This window comes from Miniopterus natalensis, chromosome 8, assembly GCF_054644295.1.
Source record: "Miniopterus natalensis isolate mMinNat1 chromosome 8, mMinNat1.hap1, whole genome shotgun sequence".
NCBI lineage: Eukaryota > Metazoa > Chordata > Mammalia > Chiroptera > Miniopteridae > Miniopterus > Miniopterus natalensis.
Genome location: NC_142088.1, coordinates 49,813,111 through 49,834,824, shown reverse-complemented (window position 1 = coordinate 49,834,824; position 21,714 = coordinate 49,813,111). Strand labels below are relative to the sequence as shown.

The window sequence follows — 21,714 nt, the reverse complement described above, 5'->3', positions numbered from 1 at the left end:
CACCTACTGATGGATCTTGCCTGCAACATTACTGTTGTGTAAGGCTAAAGGTGCTTTTTGTTTCTCTCATTACTTCTACATTTATTACTTGGAATTCTTTTGTCAAGAACTATTGCTTCTCCCAATTTACTTACTTATATCAATATGAATTTACACTTATTCTATGGTTTATAATCCAATACAATCATTTTTTTTTGCTCAAATTGTTCCACCTTTGGCTATTGAGAGCTCTCTCAGTTTGATTCCTGTGTCTTTTGGACATGGCCTCATCTTTCTGTGAGCACTTTCTTATTTCCTGGCACCACAGGACATTCCATTTTCATCTTGTATTTTTCCTGCTCCAAACCTGGAATCAGCCACTTTTCCAAGGAGCCCTAGTTCCTTTGATTGGAGATACTAACAACAAATTTTATTTTATCTTAATTTATTTAAAAATAGAAAAACACACACACAACTCTTTAGCATTCAGATATTTTACTTTCTTTTCCTCCTTAGTCTTTTATTTCTAGTCCAATCTCCTGACAGAATTTTTCCTAATATATTTTTACTCTTGAAAATATTTTATTCATAACTTTGCCATATTTGCCTGCAGTAAAAAGTATGCATATAAATTAAAATTATTAAAAAATTTTCCCTGTGAACATAGCCTGTTATACATTTTTTTCCATATTGAGTTGCCATTTCAATTATCATTAGTACGCAATTGATCAGAACAACATAAACATATTACAAGCTTTAAATAGTATATATCAAACTATCATGTTATAGGTAACGCACATATTAATGAAACAGATGTGTCATAGATAAATTAATATTAATTTAAAATTTTTAGAATAAGTCAGTACTCAACATGGATTTTTTTTGGTAGTCATATGTGTTGAGAAACTCAGGTTGAAATTGCTGGTGTTCACCATCTTCAGTTACCCTTCTCTTTCTGAGTACACTGGGAGACCTTCCAGTCTTCCTTAGTTAGGGTGGACTATGTGACTAGTTCTGGCCAATGGTATGTGAGTGGAAGTGCCATCTATTGCTTCAGGACCTAGGGATTTAAGAGTTCTCCACTCCTTTTCCCTGCAATAGCATCACTGCATAACATGCAACCTAGATCTATGAGTTACTGCTTGTAAGTGAGCTGCCCTGGGGAGCCAATGGACCCGTAGCAGGCTTTGCATGACCAAGAAATTAACTTCTGAGTTTTTTGTTTTGAACCACTGACACTAGAGGATTTGTTTGCTTCCACAGCATACCCTAACCTATCCTGACTAATACAGAAACTTCGTTCATGTAAATAAATCGATGGGAATGAAAGGAAATTTGTTATAGCTATATAAATCTATTATTTGAATTATTTTCTCATATGTATCAAAAACCACCTTAAAAATTATTTTCATCATCTATCAACTGACAATTTGATTATGTTCTCCTTGAGTTTTGCTTAAGGAACTGGAAACACTCAATTTGCAAAAGAATTTGCTACCCAGTCATTAGAATGATTTACTTTGTCAATTTCCTAGAAATAAAATTAAAAGGCTTTACTAATACTTTTCAAATGACTATTAATTATGTCTGCTACTCTTTCATTTATAGACACTTTATTTTACCTGATATACAAGGTAAGGTTGGGAAAAATGAAATATTGTTAATTTCATTATACTTCTGTCAATACTATTTTTCTATTAAAATGTTTTTATCTTAATAAGTGCTTTAATCAGAACACTAGATTTGCCAATTTAGTTTTTTCAATTAATGAAAAATATTCATCATAAAATTTAATTGGTAAGGCCAATCCTCATTGTCAAACTCATGAACCAAATAAGACAGTGTTCAGAAAAAGTCTAATTATATTTTTCAATTCAATAAGTATGCTAGTACTCACCCTCACTTAGAAATCTAAGATATATAAATCTAAGAACTTTGCCATGAGCTTTTTACCAGGATGAAGTTAAGACATTAGGTTCTTATCACTATCTACACTCTCTTTGCTTTCACCAGATTTCTTCTCCAGGGGCTGGATGAAATAAAGTCTTCAACAAAGTGGTTATCACCCCTGCTGTTCCACTATACAATACATATTAATTTAGAATATCCCAACATGGGATTTCTAATTCATCTCTAACAGAAAAATGTGTGAACACAGGGAAAGACAGGAGGCTGTGCACTGGGTTTATAATTCCTTTATTATAAGAAGCTTTGCTGACATCATTACTTCGAAATTTTTTCTTTGGAGGCTTTTTACCAGGTAAAGGATGACAGTAAGATTTAGAGTGAAAGTCATGTCTTTTTTTTTAAAGGTAGAGACAAGTGTTTGTGCAAAGAGAGCTAGGAAATAAGAATTAGTATGACACCATGACCTCAGGGGTGTTCTCATTTAAATCAATCCTAAGAAAGACTATCTCTGAAGGTTAAAGATTCTGTAAACAGCTCCTTAAAAATATCGTGCCCCTGTGTTCCTTGGAAATCTTTATGCACCTTCAGGATATGTATCCTCAGTCTGAAGTCTTAACTTAGAGAATATTTCAATAGCCAATGGAAGTTATGTAATTAATCAAACATGGATCTCAAATTAACTTCTTTAGAAGCAGGAGACCCACTGGAGGACTCCAAGGTTTTAGGAGATGGAGGCCTGACTATAGGGAAGAACTGGGACCTACAAATGACTGATAGAACCAATCCTCCTGCAAGCCCATGTTGATGTGGATGAGAAATGAATCTTTGCTGGGTTAAACCACCAAGATTTTGGGATTTTTTTTCTACAGCATGTAGCCTTCCCTGACCAACAGAGTAGGGGTGGTGCTGGGTAGGGTCTCACTACTGCAGGGGTGAAGTGGCCTTGTAGCCAAGAACTGCAGTGGCCAGGCAGGGAATTGAATGGAACTCACAGCCAATTCTCTGGGGATTAGGTGGTGCAGGGAGGGCAAGGATGGGGCCAAATCAAAGAGAACAGACTCCAGGTTGCACCACCTACAGACTTCATAGCAGATACCAGCAGAATTTCCAGGAGTAGGGCCAGACAACTACCTTTAATGGACACCAGGTAACACATACCCATAGTCAGTTATCACCTTCTCCCCTCAGTATCACAAGGGTGCAACAAGTTCTCATATATCCAACCATCGTTTTGAGGAGGGAAAGGAAACTCCAAAAGACTGAATGTTTATCCAGAAGAGACCATCTAATCCACGCTTGATAGGGAGTGGACCGTTCAATAGAAAAAAACACTTAAACTGCAAGAATACTGTTGGAGTTGGAAGAGCCATTGGGTTTAACGAGAAAAATCCAAGATTTTCCATGACTCAGAGTCATGGAAAATAATTGATTTTTTTTGGAGGGGGGCACATTAATTATGCATGAATGAGTTTGTGACTCTGATATATTTTTTCATGCTGTAGCTATAAAATCAAGTTCAGATTAAAAATAGATATGGAAAAATATTTTTTAAAGTGCACATATGAGTAAAACAGAGTATTTCAGTACTTTCTGTTTCTGAGTTTCAGTAATGTGAGGAACTGCATGATCTGTCCATGGGGACAGAGTCTCTGGGGATGTGGCTCAATTCTAAACGTCGAAGTACAGAGCACTGACAAGCAGCACAGTTTCTTTCTGCAGAACCACATTACAAATGACATACTTGGTCAAATTGTTATGAAAATGACTATTCCACTTCAACATACCTTGGCTAGAAGGATAATTGATTAGCGGATTTTGTTGTTGTTGTTTTGTTTTTTTACCAAGTCCACTGAAAAGAAAAGAATTTTAATTTCACTTGACACATTGTTAAATTGGACTTTTATACCATCTGGTTACTTCAAGCCAATCATCCTTTTGATTCATAAATATACAACTGTCACATAATATAATATCTTTTAAAAATAAAGCCCCCAAACTTAAAAACAATTATGGAAGCTGATTGTTCCAGTAAACCACACACACACAGTGGCAGAGAGCTGCTTTGGACAGCTGTATTAACTGTTTCAAGCCATGGGGACTTCATTCTAGGGCATGCTCTCACATTGTATTTCTAATAATGATGGTTTTCCACCAAGAAATGCATTCATACCTTCTCCCAGAATCCACCTTGTGACCAGTGGCCACCAGTTTTGAGGCAGTTGTTTGTAATAACTGAAACGCGCACTCTACAGAGGCCCTGAGACCTCCCCAGATTTTCTCTCTCACAGGACCTTACTTAATTTTCATAACCACCTGACATTTTCTGTTCCTACATTTCTCTACTGGTTTACTGTCAGTTTTCCTTCATTAGAAAAGAGGGGCCGTGACAACAAAGGTCTCACTGACTTGCTCACCCCAGTGCCTCCAGTTTCTGGAATGGCACTTCGTTCTCAGTAGGAACTCAATAAACATTTATGTAATGAGCAAACCTTTAAATATTGATGATGGAGTCATTTTTCTCTATAAGAAATTAATGAAGATAAAATCAGTGATTTTAAATTTATGCACAGGATCGTGCTTTTCATGATTATTTACCAACTGCATTTACTAGTCCAACACAAATGGAGATTGTTTCCCAGAACTGCAGTTCACTAAACAGAACATCCCAAATAAGCTGATTTGTGTAGCAAAGGTATCTCGAGTACTACTGGGGAGTAATTCATTTAGTGCGTCTCAGCATATTCTCGAGGCTGCTTCCAATGGGACTGTAATTCAGAACTTCAGTTTTTCCCCTTTAAATTCAAGTTACATTCTATATTTTTTGGTGGTTAGGAGTGTTATGTGTTATTTTTTTATCTTTAGTTTTTAATAAAACTCATGGGTTTTAACAGTATTAAGAGCTCAATAAATTGCTTTAAGCGTATCTCTAAGATATTTTTAACTATCGAACTTAGTCATCATTTAATAATTGAAGGTTTTGGGCCACGTTGTGTGGTTGCTTATGAGACGATGCTGCTAACCAAGATTTTACTATTTAAAGAAAAGTAACTTTTCTTCCCCTTTAGTTTGGGAAGCCAGAACTAATAAATATGAGTCACCTTAAACATCAGTTTAGAGCCCAGAACCTGTGACTTTTAAGCTTAGAAATCAGTATTTTCCAAACTCTGCTATTAAAACTGAATTTAAAAAGATTGCATTTGAAACAAACAAGAAACCTTTCAGAAGACTTTTCCTTTCCTATCATATAGAAGTGTAGGGTTTTAAATTTTGTGTTACTTCCTCTCTTTTCATGGAATGAGAGTCGATAAATGTCTAAATAGTTTAGTTTTAAAATCCCCCCAAATTTTGGCAGAAACATAGTAATGCAAAAACTATTGTTCACATTGATTGGAGAGTTTTCAATAGGGAGTTTCTTTTAATAGCTCTTGTTTTCAGAATAATAACCACTGTGTCATCTCCCCCTTTTAAGACTAGATCACAGTTGGGGAAATGAACAAACCAACACCCATCTAATTTGGTTATAATTCAAAACCAGTGATCACTTTAAGTTAAAATAGTGACGCAATTCCCATTACAATGGAACCTGGTCTGTAAAGGTGATACAGGGGGGCACTCTCCTCGTGGCTGCGCCATTCTCTGACTATTACTATTGGTCATTCTTCTCAAAATCAGAAATGAGAATGTTTTCCTCCAAATGTACTGCACTGAAGTTGGTTGTAGGATAGTAAGGATTCCGAAACCCCACCAGCCTCCGGAAGGCCCCACTGTTGTGCTTGTATACGCAGCAGGAAAGTGTGGCAATGGCCAGAGCTGTGACCAGGGTCAGCGCCACTGCAAGTGGCACAATGCTGTGACTTGGTCCTGAAAGGAGATGAAAAAGAGGAAAACTTTATTGACAAGGCACTACGATAGACACCGTCGCATAGTTGCTTTCTATTCTGTTATCTCTAAAAAAAATCAAAATGTCCTCTGCTGCTCCAAACATACCTTTTCCTAGATGTTCCTTTATCATGTGAATATCTAAAATCAAGTACAAAAAAAAAAAAAAAATGAGAGGGTGTTTTTCTTTTAATTCAGCAAAGTGATATCATTACTTAGAGCAGGACTCAGCAAACTATGGCCCATGGGCTAAAGCTGGGCTTCTGTTTTTACAAATAATGTTTCACTGGGACTCGGCCACACTGTGGTTTCTGCACTGGGCATGGCTGCTTTCATGCTACAATAGCAGCAGGACAGAGGCCGTATAGCCCCCAGAGCCAAAAATAGTTATATCTGGCCCTTTACAGGAAATGTTTGCTGACCCCTGATTTACAGCAATCATTATTATTAGTGCTTATACACACAAACACTTCCTTTTTTAAATCAAGGAATTCCCACCTAGTCTCAGCACTGTGCTGCAATAAAAATGTGAGTAAAATATAGTCCTTGCAGGCAGGGAGCTCAGTTTTGCTGGGACCTGCTATGGAGTTTGTCCAGCAGTGATAACCTCCCTGCCTTTATGCAAGGACTTAAAAATCAACATCTTGTCGTATTTGTGATTCAGGCACCTTGAGAAATGAATAATAGCTCCTCCATTCAAAAAGTTAAAGGGTTCCTGTTTGAGGGTTTTCTACTGTGAAAATGTATCTCTTTCAAGTAGACTTTATCTCAAAATTTGAACTCTGTTACTTTTGAGATCTAGAGAAGATGTAGAGAGTGATCCAGAAAAAGATTAGTAAAGGACTTGTGAGTAGAGGAAGTGCTTGGTACACTACTTATGCCCATTCACTCTTGTGGATTTAAAAGAAAGGTCAACATTGTTACCAAGAGCAAAATCACATGTTTAAAACACACACCTTGTTTTTGCAAATTAAAAATAGTATTGTATAATTTTGCACAATACAGTTGAAAACATGTATTAGTGTGTGTGTGAAGATACACTAAGAAAGAGTGTTTTCTTCTTCATTCCCAGGATGCAGCCAGTCTTCAGGGCCTGATGATGCTTTTTCCCACGTCACCTCCCTTTTTGTTCCTAGTCCCATCGCTCAAATTACAACTGCCTCTCTTTACACCCGGATGAATGCAGGTGTCCACGGAGCACACAGGGGGTCCCTGTCTCCTTTACCACGAAGCTCAGCTCCCCGTAGATCCTACATTACTGTCCACTTATTCCCATCACCACCTAATGTGAGCCCTCCGCTCCAGTCTGAGCTCATTCCCAGTTGCTGCCTTTGGTCATTTGTCCAATACCCTCCCCTCCTCTCTTCTCTTCTCTGTGATTTCATCTCTTCTCATCTCTGTGACGTCTTCTCCAGCCACCCAGGCCACAACAGCCCTCCGTCCTTGTATTACTGGCGCCTGGAAACTGTTGTGATTATTATAAACCCCTTCCCACTGTATATGATCCTTATTAATGCCCTATCTTAGAAATCTCTGTTACTGTTTGCAGCAGACTAGAGCTTTCTGGCTTAGATGTCTAAGATTATCTTTTTATCACTACAGACTATGTAGTTCAAGATGAAGTTAAAATACGACTTTTATAATGTTATAGTTGGTGACAGAGAATCACATCTACTTATCCACGAGGATACCTAAAGCCTTGGTTATATTTCTTGGGCTCAAAGATGAACCTTAAAATTCTGGGTAGCAGTTGTCAGAATGAGAGCTGTTGGTTTACATTTCTAGCTCTATTTGCTTGAATTAAACTGCTTTTTTACCCATGAGATTAACAGCTGGGGTGACACAAGACAGTCATAGTCTTTGAGTTGATTTATAATGATTTTTTCCTCATAGCAGAAAAAAGGAGGAGCTGAAATGGTCTATGACTTGTCTGATATAGAACAAGATGATAATGTTAGAATCTATCAGAATACTTGGATTTTAAAGGCTTTCAACACTAAAGAGGTGGGTTAACATTAGTCAGGGTGGAATCAGAATGAAGAATCACCCTATGACTTGACCCACCTGCTTCCATTTTACATATAAACCCTTTTTTTTCTTGACACGGGGATAGCTGCCAGACTCCTTCGGGGATCTTCAGGGCAACACACAGATGGGATCCGGGGGGGTCCGTCTCTGGCTTCCGAATGCCCCAGTTTGACAGGTCTGTGGGAGTCCCATCAAACCACTTCATGGTTTTATCTGTGGAAAAATTGCTGACTTACAGATTATGTGTATGGTTATCAGACATACTAAGATTGGAGTGAACTATAAAAAGCAGCCCCTAAATTTAATGAGACTCTTATCTGATGATTTTGCCTCAGTAAGTACAGTTACAAAGAACTCGACTTCAAAAGGTAGGTATTGGTAAAGTTGCCTTGTGAACAACTCTATTTTAATTTAGTCTCATTTTAGTTCACTGAGGGTATCATGTTTGTTAATGTAAGTTTGAATTTTGAAATAGTTTTTATCATTATAAGCAACTTAAAGAAATCATTTAATAAACTAATCAACACAGAGAAAAATCCTTTGAAATCTTAACATCTATATCATTACAAAATGGCTCACTTTCTAAAAGAATTTACAGTGAATTTCTTTAACTAACAAGTCAGTGGTGTAGCAGGGGCTGGGGACCATCTGAGAGTCCCTCCACGTGTAGGCAATAACGGGGCGCACTGTCTGAAAAGGATTTCAAAACTAAAAGTCAGTCGGCTTTTTATCACCGTGTGCTAGAAATTCTAAACAATGTCAGTGATTGAAATACTCCTCCTTGCCAGGTCAGGCCCTCCGGCTATTTCAGCACACCACGGTAACAAGCTGCCCATGCCAATTCAAAGAATTTTCTTCACAAGCATTTTTATAACCATCATTTAAGTAAAGGAAAGAGCCCTGGCCAGTATAGCTCAGCTGGTTGGGCACTGTCCCGTGCGACCAGAAGCTTGCTGGTTCAATTCCTGGTGGAGGGAGTGTAGGAGTCAGCCTGTCGATGTTTCTCTCTCCCCCTCTCCCTTCTTCTCTCTCTAGAAATCAATAAAAATATTTAAAAAAATAAACAAATAAAGGAAAAAATACCATGCTCTCGTTTGAATACAAAGTCTGGTTGTTACGAGTAGCAAATAATTCTAATAGCATAATTCATCACTGCAACATGCCCATAACTCTATTGCACTTTTTTTTTAACATTTAGAGACCTGGGTTTTTTTCAGGTGCATATGGTTTTGGTGTCTGTGACGGAGTCAGTGAACATAAAGTTCCAGTCAAGCTTCTTCACGTCGGTTAACTTGTTTGTTTGTTTTCCTTTGGGGTATGCTGGGGTTATTTCACATGAAAAGAGGGTATAGAGAAACAGGTTGGCAATGTTGTCTTTGGAAGAAATAGCTTTAAGGCTCACGCTATTTTTCACAGCAAATGGATCCAAAGAGAGTCCTCTGGTTTGTACAGGCCATTTTCATAACCTGGGCCACCGTGTATTTACTTACGCCCTCTCCTCTTTTCTGCTCAAATCACTTACCGTCACCGTCAAACTGAGCATTCAGCCAAACCATCGGGACAGAAGAAGCAAACACAAAGAGCTCTTCCAGGAGAAAGGCATTTTCAGCCTGGTCCTTGATTGTTAAAAGATTAGAGCCTATAAAAGAGACAAACAGCAAATGAACAAGTATTTGTGTTCACATGTAAATACAATTTAAAAAATGTCTCCCAGACCATAATTTGTAAAGTTCAGGCTTTGAAAAGTAAAAAATTTCTGTTGTGTGTAAGCGATTTTTGATTAAGAATGTTAAAGTAAAACCACATTTATTAAGAGATACAAGCTTGTACTTCAGAAGTGAAAGCACAGAATATTAATTTTAGGGAACATAAAAAGTTTGTAATTCAGATGCATTCAAAAAGAACATTTTGGGGGGAAAGCACAGTATTCTGAGACATCATCTTACATTTTAAAGTTTTATAATGGACATTTAGTTTCATGTATTAACCATCCCCCAAATAAGCAAATTCAATAGTATTTATTCACTAAATAATCAGACAAAAAATTAGATCGTTTACTAAAAAAATATCAAGAAGAAACACATTGACATAGCCCATGGATACAGACAATGGTGCGGTAAAGGCCTGGGGTACAGAGGGAGCTGGGTGGAGGGGGACAATGCGAGGAAAATGCGGGACATCTGTAGTACTCTCAACAATAAAAATAAATTTTTTTAAAAAGGAGAACATTGAAAGCATTTTACCATCACAAAAGAATTACCTTCCTTTTTGCAAAATTCATGAGCAGCCTCAAAACTTTTACTGTCTAGGACTGTAGAAAAACTGTAGCAATTATTTTTGAATTTTATCCAGGGAATAGATGTTTCAGAGCAAAGCTCTTGGTGTCCAAATGGTTTTGTTTCTACAAACAAAAATCAGTTATGATTTCAGTGTGGTGACTGAGTTGAGATAAACATTGCATTACATTTTGTGAAAGACCAAGATAAATATGTGTAACAAGATTTTCACGGTAATACTCTGAAAAGTGGGTTTAATATAAATGATTACAAAACTAGGACTGGTTTATAGCATTTCTGGCAGAAATAATCTTTACCTACACATAACAGGGCATATTAATGCATAACGTCAGAGGCTTAGTGTGGTGCTGCTTGGGTGAGGTGGCTGACTTTCATATTTATAGTCAGTATCATATTGAGGGATCTGATTCTTAGAAATACTGGCGGCTGAACGAAGCTGGCAAAAGACAATTCCAAATGTACAGCATGTGTTACATGCAGTGCTGAATATTACAGATTTAGCAAACCCTTACCTGCTAATCAACCTATTAGAGAAAATAATGCATTCAATAACATATATAATAACATAAAATAACAGGGAGATTTGGGGTAGACTTTGCTTCAGAGGGCAAGCATGAGAACCAGACACATCCATGCTAAGATCCTAGGTGTGTGGCTATGGGCCACACACCTCCCCACACTTTGGTTTCTTTACCTACAAAAGAGAGCTAACAACATCTTTCTTACAACTCGAGAAGTTTAAGTGAGCTAGTATCTGATGCTTCCTAAGCACCCAATAAATGCTGTGGTGTTGAAAAGGAAGGCTAACTTTTATGGTATCTTAGGAGCAGAACTGGCTTTTCCAAAGTATATGGCTATCGCTTATATTTTTATCCCAAATTATTTTGATCTGAAGCTGCATAATGTACATGCTATTTGACTTAAGTATCCAGAATGTAAAAATTAAATGCACTTTATTTAAATGGGAGATTCTAAAAGAGACCAACTAGTGTTAAGGAACTCTATGTACACCACAGCAATCAGGGAACAGGGAACATCACATCAGAAAGCAAGGAAAGTTGGCTTCTATCCCTGGGGCTGTTGATGGACACCTATGAGATCTTCAAGAAGCTATTTAATGCTCTGAATTTATTTCACCTTTAAAATAAAGTTCACATGGCCTAACCAGGTGAACTTTACTTGTAATGAGATGTTATTATAATTTTAACATTTGAATATATATGTGATGTAGGTATAAATGTTATTACCATTATTGTTATTATGACTGGAATCTTACTCGTCCTTGACTTAAACAACAAACCCCCAGTCTGGCATTTAAGGTCGTCCACGCCCCTAACTCACATTTCTAACCTGATTCCCCACCTCTCCCTTAGCCGTAACCTCCGATGCAGGAAAATCTCAACACCAGATTAGCCTTATACATGCCCAGTCCTTTCTTCCTCCCATGTGTTCGCCCAACCTTTTCTGCTCAGAATGCCTCTCCAGGTCCCACCATTGCCCCTCTTACATCCCACCCATTCTCCAAGGACAATCTCTACAGTCAAGTCCTCCAAGAAGTCTTCCTACATTTCTCCAAGTGGATATGATGTGTTCTTTTTCTTGCTAACCTCCACTACTCTTGCTACCTCTCATATTGTTTGGCAGCCCTGCCTTGTATAATAGTTAGTTGTCTGTATATCACCTAGCAGACCAGAAGCTTCTTGAGGGCAGATGCTCCTCACTGCTCTTCCCCATAGCTCCTGCTTAGCACAGTGCCTTGAATACCGTAGGTGCAGGGCACATAATTTTTTAGTTGAATAGAATTGAACCTACCGGTAGGTACACGACAAATGGCTCCTTGAAGAAATGTCTCGCAGGCTGTGCTACTCCAGCGCCCATTGGTGTCAGCAAAAACACAGTCACCCAGCAAGGGTGACTCATCATCTTTCCAAAAAGTGAAGGAGGATTTGGTGCCATCTGACCAGTCAAAGTTGAGACCATTCTGTGGAGGCAAATTGAGCCGTCATTTCCTTGCCAAGACCACTGGTGGCATCACTCAATGCTGTCTGACCACCCCCCACTCCCCACATAGATTTATATTTCCACATCTTAGATTTCTATTTCAGGGGGTTTGGGACAGCTTGTGAATAGAGCCTGACCAAAAGGAACATGTCACAAGAGGTATCTTTTTCAGTTTTGGGGAATCCTTGGCTCCCTGCCGCCATAATTTGCCAGCAAGAGATCAGAGTGAAGTTGGATCAATACCTTGTTCTTTACACCAAAATAAATTTCAGATTGATCAAAGATTCAAACATAAAATTGAACACATAAGAGTGCTAAAGAAAACTTGACTAAATATTTTATACTCTTAGTGTGGAGAAAAATCTTTCCAAGTCTGATAGAAAATCCAGAAGCCATAAAATAAAAATTGACTACATAAGTTAAAACATTCGGTAACACGAAAATACAATAAACAACAATGAAATACCAGCCTTTCACCTATCCCACTGGCAAGGATTAAAATTTTGACATCTAGTGTTGGCAAAGATGTGAAAAAACTATATGTTATCATTCACTGTTGTTGGCATGTGAACTGGTGCAAGCTTTTGGAGGGCAATATGGCACTACATGTTAAAATTTAAAGTGTAACTTCACTCCTACTTGCACAAGGATATTTGTTGTGTGTTGTTAGTAATTGTGAAAACTGGGAAAAACCCAAATATCCATTCTTAGGAGAATTGTTTAATAAATTGAGGTATATTCTTACATGTGTTAGACTTTTATGTGCTGGCATTGAAAGCTGTACAGGGTATATTAAATAAAAGAGCAAGTTTAAAGACAGCATATATACTAAGCTCTCATTTGTATTTAAAAAACAATATATTTCTCATTACATTTATAGATATGTGCCTATACAGAAAATTTCTAAATGACACACAAGAAACTGTTAACAGTGATTGACTCTGGAGAGTAGCACTAGAGGTCAGGATAGAAATGATTGACTCCTCACTAATTTGATTGTGTGATATTTTTATTAAAGAAAAAAGAAAACTAAAAAAAAGTCTTATTCTCCAAACTACATCCCTAGGAGAAAAATAACCTACGTGCTAAATGTCAGGGTACTGAACTCATAACCAAATTTCTAGGTAAGAAGCATGATTGGTTTTTCTTGGGGATTTCTTAAATGTAACAAATGACCCAAATGAAAGTGTTTGGGTTTAGGATGTGTTCCAGTACATGAGGAAGTATCCGAAAATTTCTCAGGAAGTTTCATAGAACCTTTGAATGGCATCAGTTTCCAGGAGTTAAGCAAGTGAATGTTTATTCTAAAAAGCTACACACCTTTATTTTGTGGTCATAGGCTGCTCGTAAGGTTGGTTGGTAGTTACCATATAAACCAATTACCTAAATGTTACATTTACTATTACTTTTGGGAATTTTTTTTCTGTGCTAATTTCAGTGGCTACCTTACTGAGGAAGTAGATGTGAAACTTAATGAGGCAAGGCTTGGCCAAGAGATTTGCGGACACCTACATCTGCAGTGAACAGTCCGATCCAGTGGGCATGTCCCAGCCGGCTGAGGATGACGGTGAGGAAGGACTGGTGGAACTGATCCGCGACGCTGACCAGCTCTGCCCCATGCATCAGGCACGTTTTTATCGCTGTGTACCAAGTCATGTTTGCACTAATTATTTTGTAAGTTCTGTTTCCATAGTCTACGGTATTGGGGATTGGATACATATCAGATGTATTTACACCATGTCCAGAAGTATCTAGAACAAGAACAACAACAAAAATCATTTGTAGCATCTAGATGAGCAAGCGGGAGGCAAAGCTTAGCATGGAAACCTGTCTTGGTGATTCATACTGTTAACATCAGCGCTTTCTTCCCAGAACTGACTGCTTTAAAATGAGGACACTACCTGAAAGTGTAGGGGGTGCTAAAGAATTCAAACCCTTAAGAAATTTAATGAATGGGTTTCTTTAAAAAATACAAATACATATTAAACATTTCTAGGTTTCCCATTTTGACCTTCCTTTGTCAAACTGACCACGCTGGTGGAATTCCTGTGGCCTCTTAGGTAGGCTTCATTCTGCCAGCTATCCTCGGCCTAGCACACGCTGCTCTGGCAGAACTTAATACTTATAAGAGATCGTTGACATATGTCATGTAGTCATACTGCGCTGCAGACATAGTTTACAAGTGAGCATTCTCAAATACAACACTTTATTAAACTTCTGAGACAGTATGATAGTTACTATCATGTTTAATGTTTACATGTATACATTCTATAAAGAAGTTTAAAAATTAATAAACACTTAGAAATACACACAGTTCTTATAAACAGTTACTATTAAGGTCACTTGTCAGAGATGAGATTTAGAAATTAAAAGGCAAGGTTTTCCCACATGTGACTATTGGTGCTTTCTTGTTCATGAGCAGCTGTGATCATGTAAAAACCAAGTCCGTGTTTTACATACAGATGTTTCCTCTTTAATATGTGCGCTTGCCTTTTTATTCTGTATTATATTATGCACTTGCATAGGCTAAACTTTGAAAGCTTAAACTTTGAAAACAAGGTAAGGGTTTCTTAAGTGTCTGATCCAAAGTGGCTGGGATTTCTTTCTGTATCCTGGTTTATTACATTTGGGCTTGAAAAGGAGCATAGTGAGGTGTGGATAGGTCAGAAGACCTGTGACTCTACTCTAGTCCAGACCCTAAATGGCTAAGAAAGCTTGGGTAATTAGCTAATCTCTCAAAACCTCACATTTATGATCTATAAGGTTATCAGGCCTTCCTTAGAGGGATGTGGGTAGAATTCAATGAGATCTCTACAAAGGGCTCTTACTATGGTACCTGGGATATAGTAGGCACTCAATAAATGCTGCTTCTTGCTCCCCTTTCCTCCTCTTGTCACTCTCTCCCAAATAAAAATGAAAAGTGTGAATTTGACTTTTACCTGAAAATGTTACCTCAATACATGTTGTAAATACAAAGTGAGATTAATCTATTTACCAAGTAAATTGTGACGGGCCACACTTATCATCTGTTTATTTTTTTGCTAGAAGTCTGTTTGCCAGTCTATGTACAAAGTGTAAGGTTATTTATATAAAACCAAATAGCTATTATATTATACCAAATAGCTATTTAAACATGTTAACAATTAGTAAAGTAAGAGTAACTAAAATTCTTTGTATATGTGACCCAAATACCAATTTAACTGTTCCCCTCTTAAGTTATACATCTGTATTTTCACATATATAAATTTCTCCTTATGTAGTTGATTCCATCAAGCTTCAAAACATAAGTGACCCTGAGCAATATGATTTTGCCTCTCATTTCTGTGAAAAAGAAAGAACCATTGGAAACCAAGTTCCAAATTGGGGGTGTTGACTTTGCCCTTGTTGCTCTTTTGAATCAAACATTTTATTCTTTGATGTCGATTAGAGACTTTAGGCTATATGCCCAATATAAATGCATTTATATGGCACATAAAGAGGAGAAGCAAAGTTTGAGTGATCATTGTAAACTACAAGAATTTCTGTAGTTGAATAGTATAAATTATCATTCGCTAGACATATGTTGGGAACTTGCTAAGCACTGTATATACAGAGTCTGTGAGATAGTGATTGCCTTTTACAGATGCAGAAATCAAGGTTCAGAGAAGATAAGAAACCACAGTTTACTCACAGAGGTGGATTAGGGACCCAGGAGTGGCATGACCTCCGTGCCCATGCTCCCAACCACCACTTCTCTATACTGTCTCCAAAAGAACATATACGCTGTTAGTCCCAAAGATACCAGAGAGAGAAAGTGGTCAGGAGTACAGCTCAAGAAGAGGTCAACATCAAGGTCGTAGAATAAAATCATTGCATTTAACTTGAGTGCGTCATTTATTTTTTCTAATCCTCAAGTTCCTCATTTGTAAAACGGGGAGACTTTTTCCTGCTTCCTAGCTTTGTCGTGAGGATTTACAGCATAATGCTTATAAAGCCAGGGCGCAGCGCCAGGAACGTCACAAGTATGCAAACACGTGGCATATTGATATTATTTCTTTCCCTATAAGATTCTGTTCTTCTTAGAATACTCTTGCTATAACTGATCTGGTATTTTCTTTTGGTTCCAAACCACTATTGGGATTAAGTGATACTTGTGAACTAGGAAACAGGGCTCCCTGGAACTGCTTTTCTGAGGATGGGTTGATTCTTAGCATCATTAAGGGTTCACATGCATGCAACAGTAAGAGCTACAATTCACATTACAAGTAAGCATGTAGACCAGGTTGCGCAGAGATCCACGCAGCTCCAGACACAAACCCTGGCCTCCTAGGGTGGCTTGGTACAGGGAAGCCTAGCACTCAGTGAAAGCATGAGCTATGAGCTATTGCTGTTTTTATTTTTACTACTCAAGGCCTCTTTCAGGGCATTCCCACTGCTCATCGACCCCATCGGCTGCTTGCAGCAGCATGGTTTTGGGGCTTCACACCAGGATTCACTGGGTGTTCTTCCCATTAGACCTGGAAACCTGCTGTATGCTACGTTTAGCCACAGAAACCATTTTTAGTGTTTCAGGAAAGGGCAAGTATCAAGTTGGTTTATTTCCTTGACTCTTTTCCAGCATTTCACAATGTCTTTTTTATTGCCCGAACAGACACATAATCCCAGAACAAAGCAATAAAACCTTTTAATATGCCCAAATGGATTCATAAACGTGGCCATCACTATGTGGTCTCTGCAGTGCTTAGAACCCCACCAGAGGGCATAATCCTGCGGTAGCAGAAATTACAGGACCATATGCGTGTAAAGCTCAAATCATCAGTGCCTGGCACTGTTAGCTATGAAACTGTCAGTTATACAGCATGTAAAACAAAAAGGAAGGGAAGAGTGGGCTATGGAAACGAAAGGAATAAAAAAGCAAGCATTACTTACCTTGAATTTTCTCACAAACAAACCCATAACCTTCTTTTCCACAGTCTTCAAAATACCATTTTCCAGTGAAATGAAAATTTGGATTACTTGATAGCAAGGCACAGAGAGGAATGTGTTTTTGAACTTCAGTGGCGTTTTGACTTGGAATCTTTAAAAGAATAGATTTTTTTTTAAAGGTAACATATAATATTATTATAACACTGACATTTTTATTAAAAACATAATTTAAAAAATTCAAACACCATTATTCTTTTGTTTGCATTTAATACACCTATTCACACTTCATTTTGTAACCTAAAACATAAGTAATTCTTGTGATGAGTAAAGTAATTATATTTATGGAACATGTGGAAATTATATAAAATTATATTATTAAAAATTAATATACTAATAACTGACTAATGAAAATTTATGCCTATAAAATATAGGAAGTACAAAAAAACTTTAGTAAACAAGTCTTGAGTAGAACCTCTTGCCAATTTCTAAAAAGTAAATCTTAAAACTTACATTTGTTACATCAAATGGAGACCAGTTAGAATATGCCACAGGGTTTCCATTTAACCATTTTTCATTATCATCATTTCGTAACCCTATCCACACGTCAGTGGTCTGCCCAAAAAGATTCATAGTAATGAAAGCTGAAAAATAAGAATACATTATAAAATTCAACACGATATAAACCATTTGGGTAATCAGCCAATTCTGTTTATAGCTATGATTTTATTTAAATGACAGCAAAACTTAATTACCAATCAACGGTTGGAACTTGTTACTCTGTCCTTATTAAGGTGATGCGGTCTCTTTCACTTTTGTTTCAGTTTAAACTGACAGACATTAGCTGGCTAAGCCTGGGATTTCATCATATCATGAACAAAACAATTTCCAGGGTTCATTCACTGCCTTTCCTAACAAAAGAGGATTTATTTGCTATGTTTAAACTAAAGTATATAATGCTTAAATATCTAATAAAAGTGTACAGGTGAATCTAAAGGGGTCTAAAAATTATGCCATGCAATTATAAAAGACTTTACCTCAGGTTGTCTTAGCCATTTTGAAACACAGATCAGATATTTTTTATTCTTTCCACTACTACTGGTGAGACAAAAGGCTCAAAAAACCAACAGTTTATAAGCAACACAGTGTACTAAACCTTTATGGTGTCATGATATCAGCCTTACAGGTAAAACTGAAAATTCATGAAAATATTGATTTGGAAATGTTAATATTTTGGGGAAATACTTTAATAAATATTTGAATTAAATGATTATTTTTGCCTGATGGACAATGACTACCTTGCTCCACCTCGCTTTCAATGGTGACTAGTGCCCCCTCTTCTTCAACACAGAAATCTTGAGCAGACATCCAGTTCTTCCAATCACTCGGGTCTTTGGGGATTTTCACCAAAAGGCACTATAAAAAATGACAAAAAAACCCCCCACAAACCAGTTCACTTTTGTATTTTTATAATGAATTAAAACTCTCCCAAAGTCACTGAGGATCAGCCTTGAAAACTCTTTATAAATTTTTTTGCTCAGAAATGACTCTTCTTTTTTCCTTTGCACTGTTCCAAAGTGTGACAGGAAAACCAGGAGGCCCAGCTTTCAGGGTGAGTAAATGCCTAGGATGTGTTTTGTCCTGCAGGATATCAGAATGGTGTCTTCTGCTCAATGAAAAATAGCATTTCTTCTAAAAAGAAACCAGTCTGATTGCAGATTTAATCTAAATCTAACTAATAACTGTTTAGTTCAGTTTCAATTGCAAATACACTTCCTCACTTGAAGTGAGAGAGGGCGTCAAAACCACATCGGGTATTTAAATTCACTAAGAACTTGGGATCAGCCGTGTGGTCAGCAAGGCCATGAGGAAGAGCCAGTAAAGAAACCATGAGCCCAGTGGGAAGGAAAGCTAGGGCAGGACCAAGGAAACCTAGGAAGAAGACACCAAGGGGAGGGTGGTCAACACTGCCAAATGGAACACAAAAGGAAAGCTGTGTTCCTTGGGATTTGGCAGTGAGAGTTGAGTGTTACTCATGAGAGAATCATGTCTGTGGCATAGCAGGGGTTACTCATTATGGGAAGAGAAATGGAACAGCAACTAACAGGCAGGACAGGCAGAGTTGAAGAAAAGCCCCCCACTCCCAAAGCTCAGTAAAATTTAAACATGTTAGTAGGGCCAGATGGAATCAGAGGAGAGAGGGAGAGAGAGAGAGGGAGAGAGAGAGGGACTATAACAGATCAGGCTAAGTTCCAGAGAAGTCAGGAAAGACTTTTTGCAAAGGATACTCCATAGGAATATTCTCTCATCAATGAACATAAACAACTCTGGTCATCAATAGGTCAGCTCTCAAAATCTTGCCATTGAGAAAACCCCAGCTACAAGATTAATTCTAGGCTAGTGTGGAAGCCTACCCTTGAGAGATCTTCTTTCTCCACCCTCCTCTGGAATGGCATCCTTCCCCATCCTTCCTTAATCTCTAAATTTGTCTGTCCCCTGTTCTTCCCCCCCCCATTACAAATTCCTTAAAAAGCGTAGAGACGCAGTGTTGTCCCTCTTTGAGCATCACAACAACGGTCACCAATAAACATGTATGGAGTGAGATAAAGCCCAATAGACTTTGAAATGGTTGTCAAGTGATATTGTCAGATATTCTAGATTTAGTCCAGTGGTTCTCAAATGGGGCCATTTTGCCCCTCAGGGGATATTTTGATAATGTGTGGAGACGTTTTCGGTGTCTCATCTGGAGGTGGGGGAATTGCTATTGGCATCTAGTGAGTTGAGACCAGGAATGCTGCTAAACATTCTACAATGCACGGGTCAGTCCCCCAGAACATAGACTTCTCCAGCCCCAAATGTCAATAGCGCCTAGGTAATTCTTTTCAGAACTCAGTTCTGATCATGCCACTCTTTAGTTTAAACCCTTCAGTGAGTTTCCACTGTTCTTAGCATAAAAACTAGAAACCCTGATCTAGCCTGAAGTTGAGTTACCAACTAAGAGAGGAAGTACATTTTCAATTCTGGTCCCCTTTACCTTGTTTGCTTCACAAAGAAATAGAATTGGCTGTAAAAGATTTTAATTTTACAACAACTACCCTTTTATCTATTTCCTTCATTTTCCCTCGTTCCTCTAATTACAAATTCCAAAGAGTGGCACATACTAATTATTAGGAAGTCTTATCAGTTAATGTGAATTCACCTTGTGTTCAGATAGTCACACTAATGAACCATTCATAAATACCAATGAGCCTCATCGGTTCATTCAGCTTAATAAATCTCTGAAGAAAACACACACACACGCTTCCCTCTTTTTCCATCTCTCCCCCTAATATTTGCTTTAGTCAAGATTTACCAGCTTGACTGTGGCAGTGTACCTCCCATTACCAGGACTTCATTGTTTCTAAAAATATAACATTAACTAACACACTTCAAAATGGTTTTATTAATAATTAAAACAGAGCAGTAAGATGAAGCACAGCATCCTTAATTTTAAATTGTTTATTTACTTACTAATTTACAAAATGTGATCAAGTTTAATGCATCTCTGATTATGACTGTGAATTAAGGATATCCTCCTGTATTCCAAACAAGTTTTGAACATTAAATTCTTTTTTGCTTCAAAGTCATTTCCAACTTAAAATCTGAAAATAGAATCCATGCTCTATCCCCCAAACCTTGTCCTTTCCCAGCATTCTTCCTGAGAGTGAATGGTGCAGTCAGTGCTGCATTTATACAAACCAGAACCTGGAGTCCTCCTCACTCTCCCATTCCATCACCCCTTCAATCCTACCACTTGGAAATCCCATTTCTCAGAGTCCCCACCATTTTCACTGCCCCACATTCTCTTTCACCATCATCTTGGCTTAAGCTACTAATAATCTTGCCTGGACTATTGCAATAGCTTCTTAACTGCTCTTATCATTCTCAACCTGCCCTCTTCCACTCTATATTGGCACTGCAGCTTTAGTGAGTCTTCTCAAAATTCAGTCTCTCTTTAGTTAAAACCCTTGAAGGGCTTTCTTTTGCTCTTAGGATAAAAACCAGAAACTCTAAGAGAATATAACTCTTGCCTACTTCTTTCGTCTTACCTCTCATATTCTAGGTCTCTATGCTTTCTTCAGTTTCTTAACTATGTCACATTCTCACCACAGGACCTTAGCACATGCTGCTTCCCCTACTTTTAATGCTTTTTTAAATAAAAGACTTAATAATATTCAGTGTCCTATTGAATATTACTTATAAGTTTCTCATATTGAAGTGTGTAAATAATTTAAAACTAGTAGAAGGATTTTATACTTGAGAAAATAGGAAGCAGACAGAAAGTATAAATATTAAAATGGTGTGTATCTCAATACTATATAAGTTTTAGAGAGCTACTATATTATTTTAGAAATCTCAGTGTCACTGGACTGATTATGTCACGGGACTAAGCTGATGTGGCAATTCCTAAGTTCTTATATGAAGTGGCAGCTGTAGGGAATGGACACGACCACCAGACTCAGAAAGCCTGAGGTTATTCTCAGCCTGACACTTATTCACTGTGAAATTTCAGAAAAACCACACAGTTTTGTTAACCTCAGTTTTCTCCTATGTAAGATGGGCTAACAATTTAGTGTATTTAAAAAATTCAACAAAGTAGGAAATAGAGATGAAATCATCCAGCAAAAACAGCCACGAGGTGGAAGAAACCCAAATGTCCATTGATAGATGAGCGGGAACA

General features: G+C 37.7%; 1 protein-coding gene across 2 annotated transcripts in view; it reads right to left on the bottom strand.

Moving 5' to 3' along the window:
* Positions 1 to 5,279: 5,279 nt before the first annotated feature.
* PLA2R1 (phospholipase A2 receptor 1) overlaps positions 5,280 to 21,714 on the bottom strand; it is a 93,995-nt gene continuing 77,560 nt past the window's right edge. Inside the window, exons 21-30 of one of the 2 annotated variants that reach the window (XM_087819816.1) lie at positions 18,293 to 18,410; positions 17,508 to 17,638; positions 17,001 to 17,148; positions 13,605 to 13,843; positions 11,904 to 12,072; positions 10,055 to 10,195; positions 9,317 to 9,433; positions 7,831 to 8,007; positions 5,875 to 5,907; positions 5,280 to 5,748 (exon numbers count right to left, since the gene is read on the bottom strand). In XM_087819816.1, the coding sequence (XP_087675942.1) occupies positions 5,534 to 5,748; positions 5,875 to 5,907; positions 7,831 to 8,007; positions 9,317 to 9,433; positions 10,055 to 10,195; positions 11,904 to 12,072; positions 13,605 to 13,843; positions 17,001 to 17,148; positions 17,508 to 17,638; positions 18,293 to 18,410 (1,488 nt within the window). In that variant the 3' untranslated portion in view covers positions 5,280 to 5,533. The remainder of the gene's footprint in view (positions 5,749 to 5,874; positions 5,908 to 7,830; positions 8,008 to 9,316; positions 9,434 to 10,054; positions 10,196 to 11,903; positions 12,073 to 13,604; positions 13,844 to 17,000; positions 17,149 to 17,507; positions 17,639 to 18,292; positions 18,411 to 21,714) is intronic. The other variant, XM_087819817.1, reaches the window with a different exon arrangement.